The following is a 14,054-nucleotide window of genomic DNA, read 5'->3' as shown; positions in this document are numbered from 1 at the left end:
TTTAAAGGTTTTTTTTCGTTTGTTTTTTGTTACGCTTTCCTCCCAGAAGCCTTCGCTAACTATGCAGAGTAGCGGGTTTCTATTGGCGGCTGTCCCGCTTGACACCGCCTCATAGCGCTGCGGCGGGGAGCGGAGCGGCGGTGACTGGGGCTGTTGGCGGGGCAGGTGGGTGCGTGCGTAGGCTCCCGGCCCGGCCCGGCCCGGCCCGGCCCGGCCCGGCCCGGCCCGGCCCGGCCCGGCCCGGCCCGGCCCGGCCCGGCCCGGCCCGGCCCGGCCCGGCCCGGCCCGGCCCGGCCCGGCCCGGCCCGGCCGCTTTCCTCATGGATTGGCAAGCGGGCGGGCGGGCGGGTGACGGTCTGCGGGCCTCTCCAGCTAAAAGCCGCGTTCGTTTCTTTGCTTGTTATTTATTATTCGCGTTCTCTGTCTGGATAATGTGGGTTTTGGTGATTTTGCCTTTCCTGTCAGCACCGCGGCGGGGGGTGGGTGGGTGGGTGCTGTGCCAGGTGCAGTTTGCCACTGTGGTGTCTGATCAGGATGTCATGTCCCTGGTCCTGGGCTGCTCGCCCCAAGCCAGTCGAGTGTTGGTACAAGAGGTGTGTACTCCAGCGTTTCTCGTCTCTTATGTGAGAGTGTTCTCTGTTCTGCTCTTTGCTTCCAAGCCCTCCCCTAACTGCCAACTATTAGCGTTATGGCTCGCCATTTAGTAACATGAACCGCTCTTCATCTTCGGGCTATGAAGAACATGTCACAAATGGAAGGGGTTGGAGTCAGTGGCCCAGGAGGATACTACCTGTTGTAAGTTGATTAGGGGACTTTCCCCGGGCTGGTGTGACAGGAGAGCTGTGACAAGGATAGCTGGCGTCGGGCTGGAGTTGGGCTGCTGGGTGTGAGCAGAGCCTTGGGTCTGCAGGACACGCCAGGCGCGGCTGGCCTCCTGGCCTCTTCACCAGTGTTCTGGTCTGTGCAGCCAGCAGGGGAGCAGCGGCTTCTCGCGTGGATGTATGTTCCCTCTTTCTGCCTGTTAGCCCAGGTGGCCTTCACAAATCACAAGGGAGTAAACTGAGATCCTTTTTTTCCCCAAGTCCCTCTTGCTGTTGAGATCCCATGGTGAGGGCAATGACCAGCAACCCACCTGCAATTGCAGCTCCTGGCTAAAAGCTCACAAGCTAGACTTTGTCTTCCAGCACTGCATGTCAGACTCAGTCTTAAGAACCAGAATGCTACAGCTTGCTTCAAAGCTCGTTGTTCCCCTGCATTTACAAGACAAGCATCCACTGTGTCTTTACCTTCTATTTTACTTTGCAGCATCAGTGTGTGCTGGGCAACAGTGACTCGCTTATCTCCTGTGCTGATATGCCAGTTGTGATGCTAGGAGCAGGTTTCGGGAAGGTGCACTGAAGAAAAGTGACTGTTCTGTTTCTTGAATGTTTTAAACCTCAAGTTAAGAATCACCTTTGGCTTTTTTCTTCTTCTTCTGTGAATTTAGCTCTAGTACAAGCAACTCCTGTTCCATTCTGTTCTTCCGAAAGGGGATCTCATCAATGTTTATAAGTATCTCAAGGGTGGGTGTCAAGGGGATGGGACCAGATGGTGCCCAATGATAGGATGAGGGGCAATTGGCACAGACTGAAGCACAGAAGGTTCCATCTGCATATGAGGAGAAAATTCTTTACTTGGAGGGTGCCAGAGCACAGAACAGGCTGCCCAGAGAGGTTGTGGAGTCTCCTTCACTGGAAACATTAAAAACCTTCCTGGACACCTTCCTGTGTGATCTGCTCTAGGTGAACCTGCTTTAGTAGGTGGGTTGGACTAGACAATCTCCAGAGGTCCCTTCCAACCCCAACCATTCTGTGATACTTTTCTTTAGTATTTTTTCCTGTTTTTCATCTGCTGTTACATTTATTAGCAGTATAGATACTACTCAGCAATATTTTAGTTTCCAGTGACTTACCTAAGAAGCAATGGAAGTCCCTAAGCAAGTGTGCAGGGCCGAACAGCTTGGCTCATCTGAATTCCCATGGTTTGATGCAGCCTTGTATTATGTGTTCTGTTTTTGTGCCTGTTGGCTAACAGGCGAATTGCTTGCCTCAGGTTTGTTCAAGGTCTTTCATACGTTGTTGTTTTCCCTCCGCTTGTGAAGGAATGCTTGCAGCATTGGGAACTGGAGGTTATTGTTTGCATGCCAACAGCCTCTTTTCCAGGATTACTTGAGCTGTGGGTTGGGGTGACAAGAAATCTCCCTGCAGAGGGAGAGCAGCTCTCAGTTGCAGCCAGGACAGGCTGTTACTGAGTTCTGCGTGTGAAGTGCCAGTGTGATGGAAGTTGATGCTCCCTTGGCTTATGGCTCTACAGCGGGATCCAATTCCTGCTGAGACCTAAACACTAGTCTGTTCAAAAAAAATAACGATTAATAGCCTTGTTTATGAGGCTGTTTGAGAACTGAAGTGCTGCTTGCAAAGCATTTGATCAACTAAAAAGTCTATAAGGTTTTTCTTCGCAACAGGGAATATTAAGGGAAAGAAGTGTAACCAGTAGAAGGGTAAGTAGTGCAACAGTCCGAATCTTTGTATTTTAATTTGGATTATTGCAGAAGAAAATGGTAATTATTTTGAAGTTTCTGCTGATTCTGGGTCACATACTTACCCTACATCACTACAACTACAAACACAAGTGAGAGGCTTTGAAAATGTGTTCCCATACTTTACCGAAGTATGTGTAGAATTAACGTTTAGATACTTTTGGCATTCTTTGATAAAAGGACTGCCAGATTGGAAAAACCTGTCTACTGCCCCTTCTCCTCTGCAGTCAAAACTTGGCTTTCAGTGGTGAGAGCTACTGCTCTAGTGCTAAAACTTACATTTTCTAAAAGTTTCAAGGATTTGTTTAGCGGTGAGTTAATTTTTTTCTGTTATCTCCTACTTAGCAACTTAATGCTTACCATTCCTGAATTTCAGGGGAATGAAAAAACTGTGAAATACTGTGACTTGACTGTTGAGTGGTGAAACCAGATCAGTTTAGACTGAAACCTTACTGAAATGTTTTTTAAAAAATTAACTTTAATCTTTGACATGTGAGTGACCTGTGAGCCATTGTTCCAGCTGCCATCAGATTTTTTGATCATTATTAACTTATTATCTTTTATAACTGTTTTAGGTAACAGGAAATTTGAAGTCATGGCTGGAAAACCGAAACTTTACTACTTTAATGGAAGAGGCAAGATGGAGTCAGTTCGCTGGTTGTTAGCTGCAGCTGGAGTCGAGGTTTGTTTTAGTGTTTTTAAGCTGCACATTGGTAAGCTTGTCTTTGAGTCAGATCACAGGTTAACTAAAAAGAGAAAAAGCGTCCGCAAACCGAGTAGTAAATGAGCATTTGCTATTTGGTATAATTAAACCACTGTTACTTTATGTACATGAAAGTATGGCTTCAAGTTACATGTCCTCTGAGCAATGACACTGTAAAACAGTTTCTTGCTTAATGCAAGACTGCGTAATGCTTGATCAAGCATTTGATTACTGACCCAGGGCCAATGAGCTGAATGACAGGTGTGTTCCTGGCTTAACAAGTATTATCTGTGCCAAGTTAAACTGCAGTGCATTTGCTTTTTCTAGTCTATGTTTTCAGCTGCGTGCTCACATGCAGATTTTTATTTTATTTTTCACTCCACTGACTACATCCTCCACAAGAAGCTATAGCATGAATTTTATTTTGTCTTACTTGCATCATGAAGTTCAACAAGGCCAAGTGCCGGGTCCTGCGCTTTGGCCATGTGTACACATACGCAGGCATGTCACAAGAAGAGCCAGAGGCCACGAATGCATTGCAAAGAGCAAATTTTATTTTAGTTACCTCTCTGCTGGGGGATCTCCAAAGTAGCACCTGAGCTCCCAGGCAGAGGTGACACAAGGGGGGACGCAGGCGCTGGTCAGTTCAGCCCTGCTGGAAGATCACTGGGCCTGCTGAGCTCACCTATATTTCAAGCTTCAGGCAGACGCAGCAGGAATCTCGTAGTGATAAGGTGCCTAGAGTTTCTCACAGGCCTATGTTATCTAACACAGAGGTTCTATTCGTCAAGCACACAAGGCCAGTAAAACAATTAGTGTGATGTATGTGCTTTTTTCTACAGACAGGTGCAAGTCACTTGAGCGTATTTACGTTTAACTAACATCCTCACCAAATCTTCCGCTATATCCCCCAGGGCACAACAGGCCACAACAACCCCCTGCAGCGCTACAGGCTGGGCACAGAGTGGCTGGAGAGCAGTCAGACAGAAAGGGACCTGGGGGTACTAATTGACAGGAAGCTCAACGTGAGCCAACAGTGTGCCCAGGTGGCCAAGAAGGCCAACGGTATCCTGTCCTGTATCAAAAACAGCGTGGTCAGCAGGACAAGGGAAGTGATCCTTCCCCTGTACTCTGCATTGGTGAGGCCACACCTGGAGTATTGTGTTCAGTTCTGGGCCCCTCAGTTCAGGAAAGACATTGAAGTGCTGGAGCAGGTCCAGAGAAGAGCAACACGACTGGTGAAGGGACTTGAACATAAGACCTATGAGGAGAGGCTGAGGGAGCTGGGGTTGTTTAGTCTAGAGAAGAGGAGGCTTAGAGGTGACCTCATCACTCTCTATAACTACCTGAAGGGAAGTTATAGCCAGTTGGGGATTGGTCTCTTCTCCCAGGCAGTTAGCAACAGGACAAGGGGGCATGGGCTTAAACTCTACCAGGGGAAATTTAGGCTGGATATTAGAAATTCTTTACAGAGAGAGAGTGGTCAGGCTGCCCAGGGAGGTGGTGGACTTGCCGTCCCTGGAGTTTTTTAAACTGAGATTGGACGTGGCACTTAGTGCCATGATTTAGTAAATGGACTGGAGTTGGACCAAGGGTTGGACTTGATGATCTTTGAGGTCTTTTCCAACCCAGTTGATTCTGTCATTCTGTGATTTAGATGATGCTTAACAGGGTGAAGAGAAAAAATTGACCTACATGTCAGGGGAAGTTGGAAATCTCATAGCAGGAAGAAAAATATCTGGGTAAACCAGAGAAGCAAGACACCATTTCAAAATACTTTTGTTGTTGTTGTTGTTAATGGGAAATAATTTACTTATTCATTTGCTATCAGTCTGGCAAAAAACTGATAATTCAGTTTGAGGACAGAAAGGACTAGTAGTTGTTCTGAGTGTCCTCTTTTGTATAACAGGCTGTTACACTTCATGTGGTTAGCCCCGTATTGAGACAAGGTGTGACAGGATGCAAACCCCCCTCTCATCCTGTCCCTTCTTCATCATGGAAGGAGTAGGCACATCTCCCTCTCTCTCTGCTGTTTGAGGCTAACAGCTTCTTTTGTTTGGCTCCAGAGCCCCTGGCCAGGGCCGTTAGGAGAAGGGAGTGCTGAGGTGCCTGTGAGCCGCTGGGTGCCAGTGTGGGGGATGTTTGGAAGCTTCAAAGGCACCCCACAGCCACGGTGGGGGTGCAGAGAAGCTTCTGGAATGCCTACAGTCAGATCTGATCAGCCAATAAAAAACAGGACTCTCGGCGGCAGCATCTTGCTCGCGTTCCAAGAGACCCGCGACAAGGGGGGTCTCTTGTATTACACATGCTTGTATTAAGCACATGTAAAATTAACCCTTGCAGGATTGCAAGTGTATCTACTTTCCGTGCACATTTGCACATGTACTTTCTGTGCTCAATACGAGCACGTGTATAAATTAACCCTTGCAGAATTGCGAGTGCATTTTCATCCCGTGCTTCCACATAAGCACGTGTAGTATTCCGTGCACATTTGCACGTGTATTTCTCCTTGCAGGATTGCAAGTGTATTATAAATTTACCTTCGCAGGATTGAGAGCGTACACTTTCTGTACTCAATACAAGTACGTGTATCCCTTTAAAATAATCCCATACTGTGTTCAGGCAAGTGTGTATGTACTCTTCCCGGACTTGGGCGGTTCCGGCATTGTTTTGGGTGAGGCCATGTGCATGCACACTGTGGACCTCCTGAATTGTTAGTTGCTGCCCCTTAATAATGTTCCTCAACTGATATCCAAACCTGTATTTAAGTCACCTTTGGAGTGCTAAAACCCTGTTTCTCACCTGTTTAATAAAAGTTGTTTTGGACCCTGTTTAAACTAACCTCAGGGTGCCCCTATGACACAATAAACCTGAGTTTTTCAAAAAGACCACCAGTCTTTATTTGAAGGCCTTGCAGAAGACACAACAGGCTGCTTCCCTGCATAATTTTTTCCTGTGTTTTGATTCTCTCTCTTCACTTTTTTTTTTTTTTTTAATGCCAAAAAAAAACCTTGACAGGTACCAATTATTACGTTTTGCCTTGGGATATTCTTTTCCCAGCTTTTCATCAGCAGAAACCTTGGTTCTGAATTTTAGACTATGTGATCAGACTCACAATGGTCCAACATTAGCACTGCATTAGCTTGCCTAATCTTCTGGAGTTTGCCTAGTACAGCAAGTCTTAGTTATTAACATAAGTCACTCAGATGCTCTGAGCAAGGTTGTCTGAGGAAGGATCCTTGGGAGTCCATAGCCACGCATCTAGGGATTGGTAAGCTCAGGCATTTTCTAATCTCCGTGATCTACATTGACTATAGACATGGATGGCACATGCAAGCACATACGTGTGGACATGTAACTTTGGTGTCTTAATCTTGAACTGAATTCCTCTGTAAGCAGCACTGATTGGACTCAACCTTATTGAATATAACTACATAATTTTGATCACAGGCAATTCTGTATCTTTTTATTTCTCATCTAGTACATAATTCATCTTTAGGTGTCCTAAACATGTTTCTGTACTAAACTTCCTGCTGGGCATAATACTTCTACATTTTATTGTAAAAGCTTTGGTTTAGCTTTCTAAGAATTGGTTGCTGTCTAAGCTCCTAAATCAAAATATCCCACAGCAGAGATTTTTTCCACATACCAGAAAGCATTTTAAAGACATCCTGGTTGATGTTGTTGACTGTCTTACATTAAATTGCCTGTTCCATACCAAACAAACCATCCTCACTCCAGCTCCTATTGCCTGTTTTTCTGCTACGGTTGTCTTTAGCAACTTTTGTCAAATATGACAGTCCAAGAGAATTTGCCAGCGCTTGTGCCCTTGGTATTTTCTCCCTTGGAGACATACCTGGAATGAAGGGAACCGTGACGTGTATTTTCTTATGGTGTTTAAAAAGTTTATCTGTTCTATAAATGTGAGGAGATGCTCATTTCCTCTTCTTCCTCATTCTCTTTTATCAGTTTGAAGAAGAGTTTTTGGAAACCCGAGAGCAGTATGAGAAGCTCCTGCAAGGTGAGTCCATGTGAAACCTCAAGAAAAGTGTGACCAGACCTTGTTTAGTCTCAGAGAAGACGTGAAGAGGAGACTTGGAAGACAGTGTGGGACTTTCTTTCTCACAGCAAAGGGGGGGGGGGGGGGGGGGGTGAAACAGAACTGTGAACAGCTGCAGAGGCTGATTTTTCTCCCATATGTGAACAGATGCAGTTGAAAATTCTGTGTCTTTCCAACCTGGAGAGCTTCCCAGGCCTCTATGTTTGTCTGCATGTCCCACTTGGTCCCACAAACTTACCTTGGGTTCCAGTAACTTGTGAAAACATATCCTAAAACTTCCTTGGATGTCTTTATTTAGCTTAAGATACTGGTTATAAGGGAGAAATTTGGGAATCTGGCATTTTCTTCAACTGTGTTTTAAATAATGAAACAGAATTTTTAAATGTATTTAGACTTAGACACTTTTTTACCTAGTTGATGTGTTTCATGTGATTGGCTCTACTGTATTTCAGTTTCAGCACAAAAGCTGCTGTACACAATCCTTACTGTAATATCAGTTAATTTTTTTTAAAAGGAAAGATGTTAATCCACAATTCTGCAGTTTAATTTGTCTCCACCACTGTAATTTATTTGTGTGGAAGAATCACAGTTTAATATAATGACTACCCACAACAAGCTCACCACAGAAGTAATGATCCTCTGAAGACAGTGAGAAATATGATATGGAGTGACTAGATCTAGTAGAATAATATGTGTCTTTCCCTTTAGATGGATCCTTGCTGTTCCAGCAAGTGCCCATGGTGGAGATCGATGGGATGAAGATGGTGCAGACCAGAGCCATCCTCAACTACATAGCAGCGAAGTACAACCTCTACGGGAAGGATCTGAAGGAGAGAGCCCTGTACGGTAGCAGTACTACTCATCTTAAATTTGTTATAGTAGCTTAGATACATCTGGAATTAATTACATACTTGCACACCCAGAGAACCACCTGTCTTCCTCAGTGACACAAAACTTGCAATGAGCCTGGCAGGCTACAGTTAGACGCAAGCCAACTGATTTGTTCCAGTTAGATTACTTTTACATAAAAATACTTGAGACGGAGGTTTATTGTGCGTTAGTAAAAGATTAACACACCTTGTCACAGATATTTGGGAGGTGACTGGCGTGTAAATGTTGAACTATTTTTGTAAACAGAAAACTTTTTGGAAAGCAATGGTTAGTCTTTAAGTTTTGTCTGCAAAATAAGATCTTTCGTTGATGTTATCTGTGATTGCACGATGTTCCACAGCATCGTAAAAGGTGCATGCATGGTTTAGGTCCTTGGAAATTGGGGGAAGAACAGCTAAAAGCTGTTGAAAAACTTCTGGTTTCATGTGAAATTAAATCCAGATTTCAATGTTGTGTCTGTGTGAAGGAAAAAAAATATAATTGGGATATCTCAGTCTGTAACCTTTGAATGTCCATTTCTTACTGTTTTTCAAAAGAAGGAAAACTAAAGGTCAACAAGTAAAGCATTTAACTATAATAGATACTTTACAATAAACTGCAATTAAACGGTGAAAGTGATTGGAAGAATTGGCTGAAGTAGGTTCAGGGAAGTAACAAAAAGAATGCATATTCAAACAGGAGCCTCAGTCATAGCTTATCATCTGCTTTGTGTTGCTAAAAAGTGCATTAAGGCTTGCAGGAATAACTGATAGATTCTTATTGCACATAACATGTTTAATCCCTACAGAGGTTGGTGCCTGACAACAAAAACTGCACTTAATTTTATTACACAGCAGGAACTCGCATCTCTTATGACACAAGATGGTTAGAAGATTTTGTTAGACTATCTTACCAGGTATTTTATTAATATTCATGAGGACTTAATTTAAATTTGAGTCCTGTCTACAGTACAAAACCTGCTGTCAGAGCTCTGGAAAAATTGATAAAAGGGACGATCTGAAGAACTGCTGTACTAATAATTTAGCTAGATGCGGAACCTGGTAGACTTCAGGTTTCCAATCCCATTACTAAACTATATGGCACCACCTGGATTTTGGGTGAACCCTGAAGGTGGGCTACATCCAGGTGACTAAGTCAGTTGGGGATGAATCTTCTTGTGGTGCTGTGTATTTCTTTGGTTATTCTGAAGTGATCTGTAACACCAAAGTTGAACTTTTTTAACCTCTGTACTATCCTGTTTCATCCTGCACAATGAGGCAAGTAAAGTCCCAACAACACTACAAATGGGAGTGAGGGTCAGACTGTGACATTTTTTTAACTGCCAAAATAATTTTCATCGGAGGGGAGCAGAAGTGGGTCAGGAAATTCAACTTTTACTGTCACAACACAAATCTAAGAAAATTCTGATTATGCAGGTGCCTTCTTATCTAAGGGTTTTGTTTCCTTTGCTTTTAAGGATTGATATGTATGTTGGAGGAACTGATGACCTTATGGGCTTCATTTTGATGTTTCCATTCTTATCTGCTGAGGATAAAGAGAAACAACATGCTTTTATAGTTCAAAAGGCGACAAGCAGGTATTTCCCAGCATATGAAAAGGTATGTAGGAGCATAATTTAATTCCATTGTTCTGGAAGGATAACAATGGGATCACTGGGTATTTTACCAAAAGCAGAAGCAGCAGAAAGGTGTCAGTGCAGTACTTTAAACCAGGACATCAGATTGTCTGCGGGCTGGAGAGATGAGAGGGAGGTCAGAGCAGTATGAGACAAGTTGGGGTCAGTTAATTGCAGAAAGTCCTAAGTGAGATTTCATGGCCTGAGCAGCATCAACATTCAGACTGATGGGTCCAAGTTTCCCCTTTGGCTCAGAACTGTTATGATCTAATGAGTGTGTAAACATAGCTATATGCAGTTAAATTAGTGATTTCCTGTTTTAGAGGAGAAGTGAAACTGTGAGACTTGCATTGCAAGGAATACAGTTTTAGAATAGCTAATTGTCAGCTTTATTTACCATTTCAAATTAATCTAACTGGTTTTTTTTAACCACAGTAATATACAGCTATCTTTGCTGTCTTCTAGTCCCAGTGGTCTGGCTGCTTAAGCCCTCCTGGAATTTTGGTGTTTCTCTAACCGATTCTCAGAGAGATAGGACCCAACAGGTGCTCTCAATGGAAACTAATACACACAGACAGGATGATCTAGCAGAAATAGCTGCTTTTCTCTTTTAAGTCTAAAGGGAAGACAGTTTCCTACTTAAATAGCAGCTCTCCTATAGATGGATGCCAGAGTTCATTCTGCCCTGGATTCCACTTGTTGTATCCCAGCCACAGTGCTTTAGGCTGATCACCTCTCTTTTACATTCTCCATTTTCCCACTGAAGGTGTAACTACATACAGAAAAATTCAAGATTTAAGAGGCTGGAAAGGAGTGAGTACCAAGGAGGTATCTAACCCTGTAGTCCAGTATATGAAGTTAGCTTGGGCATCCTTGGGAAGGATGGCTAAGAGAAACCCCAATATTCTAGATTGCCACTGTGAGGACTGCTCAATAGATATCTCGTGAAAGGATCAGTGACTGCAGGCACTGAGCCCACATCCCCCACACTCGTAGTATCCCTATAGTTGCATGGGAGAGAAAGGTGAAAAGGAGGCAGTAAGTGTTGTCAAAGAATGTGTGCCTGTGCATTTGGAAAACATTAACCCCAGCTGGCTATCCACATCTTCACATGTTCACTTACGACACTTCTAGGTTTTGAAAGATCATGGGCATGACTTCCTTGTTGGCAACAATTTTAGCTGGGCAGATGTTCATCTTCTTGAAGCCATTTTGATGGTAGAAGAGAAGAAGTCAGACGTGCTCTCAGGCTTTCCTCAGTTACAGGTACCTTACACTAACAATACACTCATGTGGCAGGTAATGTGAAAAATGATATTTCAGAGTCTATTATGTGTAGGTGATTCCACAAAACAAGAACATTTATCACTTCTCTTTCGCTCTAGTTTTGCTCTGCTTGCTCTAGGAAAAACCTTGTAATATGTTTCATCTAGAGAGTCTGTTATTTTCTGCAGTAAATCCTGAACAGATCTGGAGAAATCCACCCTCCTCTTTTTTTTCCCCCTCCTCTCACCAGTTCTGTGACACCTTTAAGCAGAAGATATTTTCTGGATCATAGGAAGTGATTTGAATAAAATACACATTGGAAACCAGAGATAACTGTTTCTGCTTCATCCCGTATCAATACAAGACAGAGGGCTGCCTTATTACTGTTTAAAATAACAAGGTTGGGGTGAGGAGGAGTAAAATTCATCCATGGCTAAAACTATATTTCTTTTCTTGCCTTGACATACAGCTTGTTGAAGGATGTTACAGAAATCTGTAAAATTGCTTTTTCTTATGTCACTTTCTGTTCTTTAAATACCATGTACTTGCTGTTTACCTTTTAGGCTTTTAAAGCGAGGATAAGCAGCATCCCCACAATCAAGAAATTTCTAGAGCCAGGAAGCCGGAGAAAACCTGTTCCTGACGACAAATACGTGGAGACTGTCAGGAGAGTTCTCTGCATGTATTATGATGTGAAAGCAAATTAGTGTGTCTGGCTAAAACAACAGCTGTGCTCAGCTGAAGAGAGCGATCGGATGGCAGATGTACAATTACACTGCAGACAGAAGGTGAAAAGGTGTTCGAGAGGGAGTTCCAGTGAGCAGTATCTCCTGTTCTCTCATACAAAATACAGTAGTAGGCAGGTATTTTTTGTAACGCTTTGCTAATAGCCTATTCTTTTCCTTCATTCTTCTGGTAATTATATGCAAGTGAAATGGCAGCAAGCACATTGTCTTCCTGGAGACTCTTCAGAAGAAGGGAAAGCAAAAATAAAAGAAATATGAGTTTCTGACTGGCGGCTTCAGCTTCTGCTGCTTCTGAAGGTTTTCTTCTGAGATCCAGATCAGATTTTGCTATAATGATTGCTTCTAATTCAGGCCTGTACTGTTTTTAATATCACTGTAGGCAAATGAAACAAGTGGCTCTGAAAGAAAGTAGGAAGGAGTTGCTTTTCTTGCCAGTTCTATTGAACACTAATGACTTTTCTGAAATATCAGTATTGTGCCTTTTTAATTAAGCTGCACTTTTATTACTGAATTAGAAAACAAACTGACTGCCAAGTGGCATTTTTATGTAACTGCTTTATCTAGAGGATCTGTTCTAATCAAATAAACTTTTTATGTAGTCATGTTGCCATGTTGTGTCATGAATGAAAGTTGGGGGTTGCAAACTTCATTTTTACTTTTCTTGGAGGATAAATTCTTTATACTTGTTTTGAATAGGATGCTTGTTAACCCGTATACCTCCTGAAAAGGCGTTTCATTTGCGTTTATATACCAGCAAAAGGAGATGTGAAGGAGAGGTAATGAACCATTACACAAACCTGGTTTAGTTCCTATCTAAAGTCTAGTACCTGCCAAACTCAAAATGTAATTTCTTTTCCTCTTTTTTTTTGTTTTGTTTAAATCTATGGTTTCAGCAGATGACTTGACAAAGGAATTTCAGATTTTTTAAATCACTTCGATAAATGGTACATATGCTTTTAACAACTGCTCTGTAGCATGTTGTCTTGGAGTTTAATATCTGCTAGTTATCATTCTGTATTAAGGATACATAAGAAAAGGCTAGTGCTCAATCCCAAATGGATTTGTTTCATTCCTGTGTTAGTTATGGGTTGAGAAATAAGACGCTGCTTGACTTTGGAATGCAGTGAGTACACACATCTGATATTTGATGAATGAGTCTCCCCATCTTCAGCATGACTGAAGTTCTCAGCACTACAAGTACTTTTCCTTCATTGCTGGGAATACAAGGTTGTAGTTGACCTATGCTGGCTTATCTGTTACCTGCCTTCCTAATGTCAATTGCAATTACAGTTTAGTCCTTGGTTTAATTTCCAAGTAGTTTAGTAACAAAGTTTAGAAAACCCTGTAGTTGTTCATTTTAATTCCATTGCTAAATGAACTTCTTCTGCAGAATATGAGAAAAGTTGTGGAGTAATGCTTTTCAAACAAAAGTTCCACAAGCACAGATGTAGAAGATACAGGAGGTGACTGTCTGTTAGTACTGGTCGGTGATAAGGCATGGCCATTAGCTACTAGGTTTTTGGTAAATAGGGTGGCACAGTAGGAATGAAGGTGAACAGAAGAACAGTTGATACTGAAACCTTGTCATCAACACTGTATTTGGGGACAGGGTTACTTCAGCCTAACTTGAGTGATTGTGTGGGCAGAATGCTGTTTCAACTGCGTCAGGTGCACTCTTGGAGCACATCTTTCAGCTAATTTCATCCAGAAAGAATCCAGTTTGTATACTCCAGGATCTCACTGTGATGGGAGGCAAGGCACAGTTAAAAAAAATAATTTTAAAATCATACTCCTGTTCCAGACCACGAATGTAGACATATTCCATAATGCTCTGGGTCTGGCCCCACTAAGTCATTTCGTGATATTTCAGTAAATCATTAATAAGAACTTGTGTTCTGTTTGGTTATTTTTTTATCATTTTGATTTGGCTTGAAATGAGGGGACCTAAATGTGTTAATATATGAGCTAGTGTGCACCTCTCCATATCACAGCTATAGCCATTTTTGTTTATGCTATCATTGCAGGGCTATATGGGTTATGGGTTAACCCTGTCTAAGGATGTAGCATTTCTTATTTGGATATTCCCACACCAGTTTGTCAGTTTATTTTCTAGCCTGTACAGAGTCTATAGACTGTTACTGTGATCTTCCAAATTCTGGGCAAACTAGGGAGGAAATCAGCTTAGATTTAAGTCT

The 14,054-nt window shown here is 42.6% G+C and overlaps 1 protein-coding gene across 2 annotated transcripts; it reads left to right on the top strand.

Moving 5' to 3' along the window:
- The first annotated feature begins 29 nt into the window (after positions 1 to 29).
- LOC102091934 (glutathione S-transferase 3) lies at positions 30 to 12,465 on the top strand. Of its 2 annotated transcripts, none has more exons than XM_065056089.1 (7): positions 30 to 165; positions 3,154 to 3,260; positions 7,251 to 7,302; positions 8,050 to 8,182; positions 9,689 to 9,830; positions 10,982 to 11,113; positions 11,677 to 12,465. In XM_065056089.1, exons 2-7 carry the CDS (start codon positions 3,174 to 3,176, stop codon positions 11,818 to 11,820), a joined length of 690 nt encoding a protein of 229 aa, XP_064912161.1. In that variant the 5' UTR covers positions 30 to 165; positions 3,154 to 3,173; the 3' UTR covers positions 11,821 to 12,465. The 2 variants fall into 2 exon arrangements, with proteins under 2 accessions (XP_064912161.1, XP_005506843.2); XM_005506786.3 differs by lacking the exon at positions 30 to 165 and adding an exon at positions 2,260 to 2,539.
- The last annotated feature ends 1,589 nt before the right edge of the window (positions 12,466 to 14,054 follow it).

The sequence above is a fragment of the Columba livia genome, chromosome 3 (assembly GCF_036013475.1).
Source record: "Columba livia isolate bColLiv1 breed racing homer chromosome 3, bColLiv1.pat.W.v2, whole genome shotgun sequence".
Lineage (NCBI taxonomy): Eukaryota > Metazoa > Chordata > Aves > Columbiformes > Columbidae > Columba > Columba livia.
Note: the sequence above shows the minus strand (reverse complement) of the source record. Positions and strands in the feature narration are given on the sequence as shown.

Bases quoted from the DNA above. Each gene is read 5' to 3' on its own strand.
- LOC102091934 (XM_065056089.1), top strand. From the start codon at position 3,174: ATGGCTGGAAAACCGAAACTTTACTACTTTAATGGAAGAGGCAAGATG. The intron at 3,261-7,250 runs GTTTGTTTTAGT...CTCTTTTATCAG, and splicing joins TAGCTGCAGCTGGAGTCGAG to TTTGAAGAAGAGTTTTTGGA. The intron at 9,831-10,981 runs GTATGTAGGAGC...CGACACTTCTAG, and splicing joins ATTTCCCAGCATATGAAAAG to GTTTTGAAAGATCATGGGCA.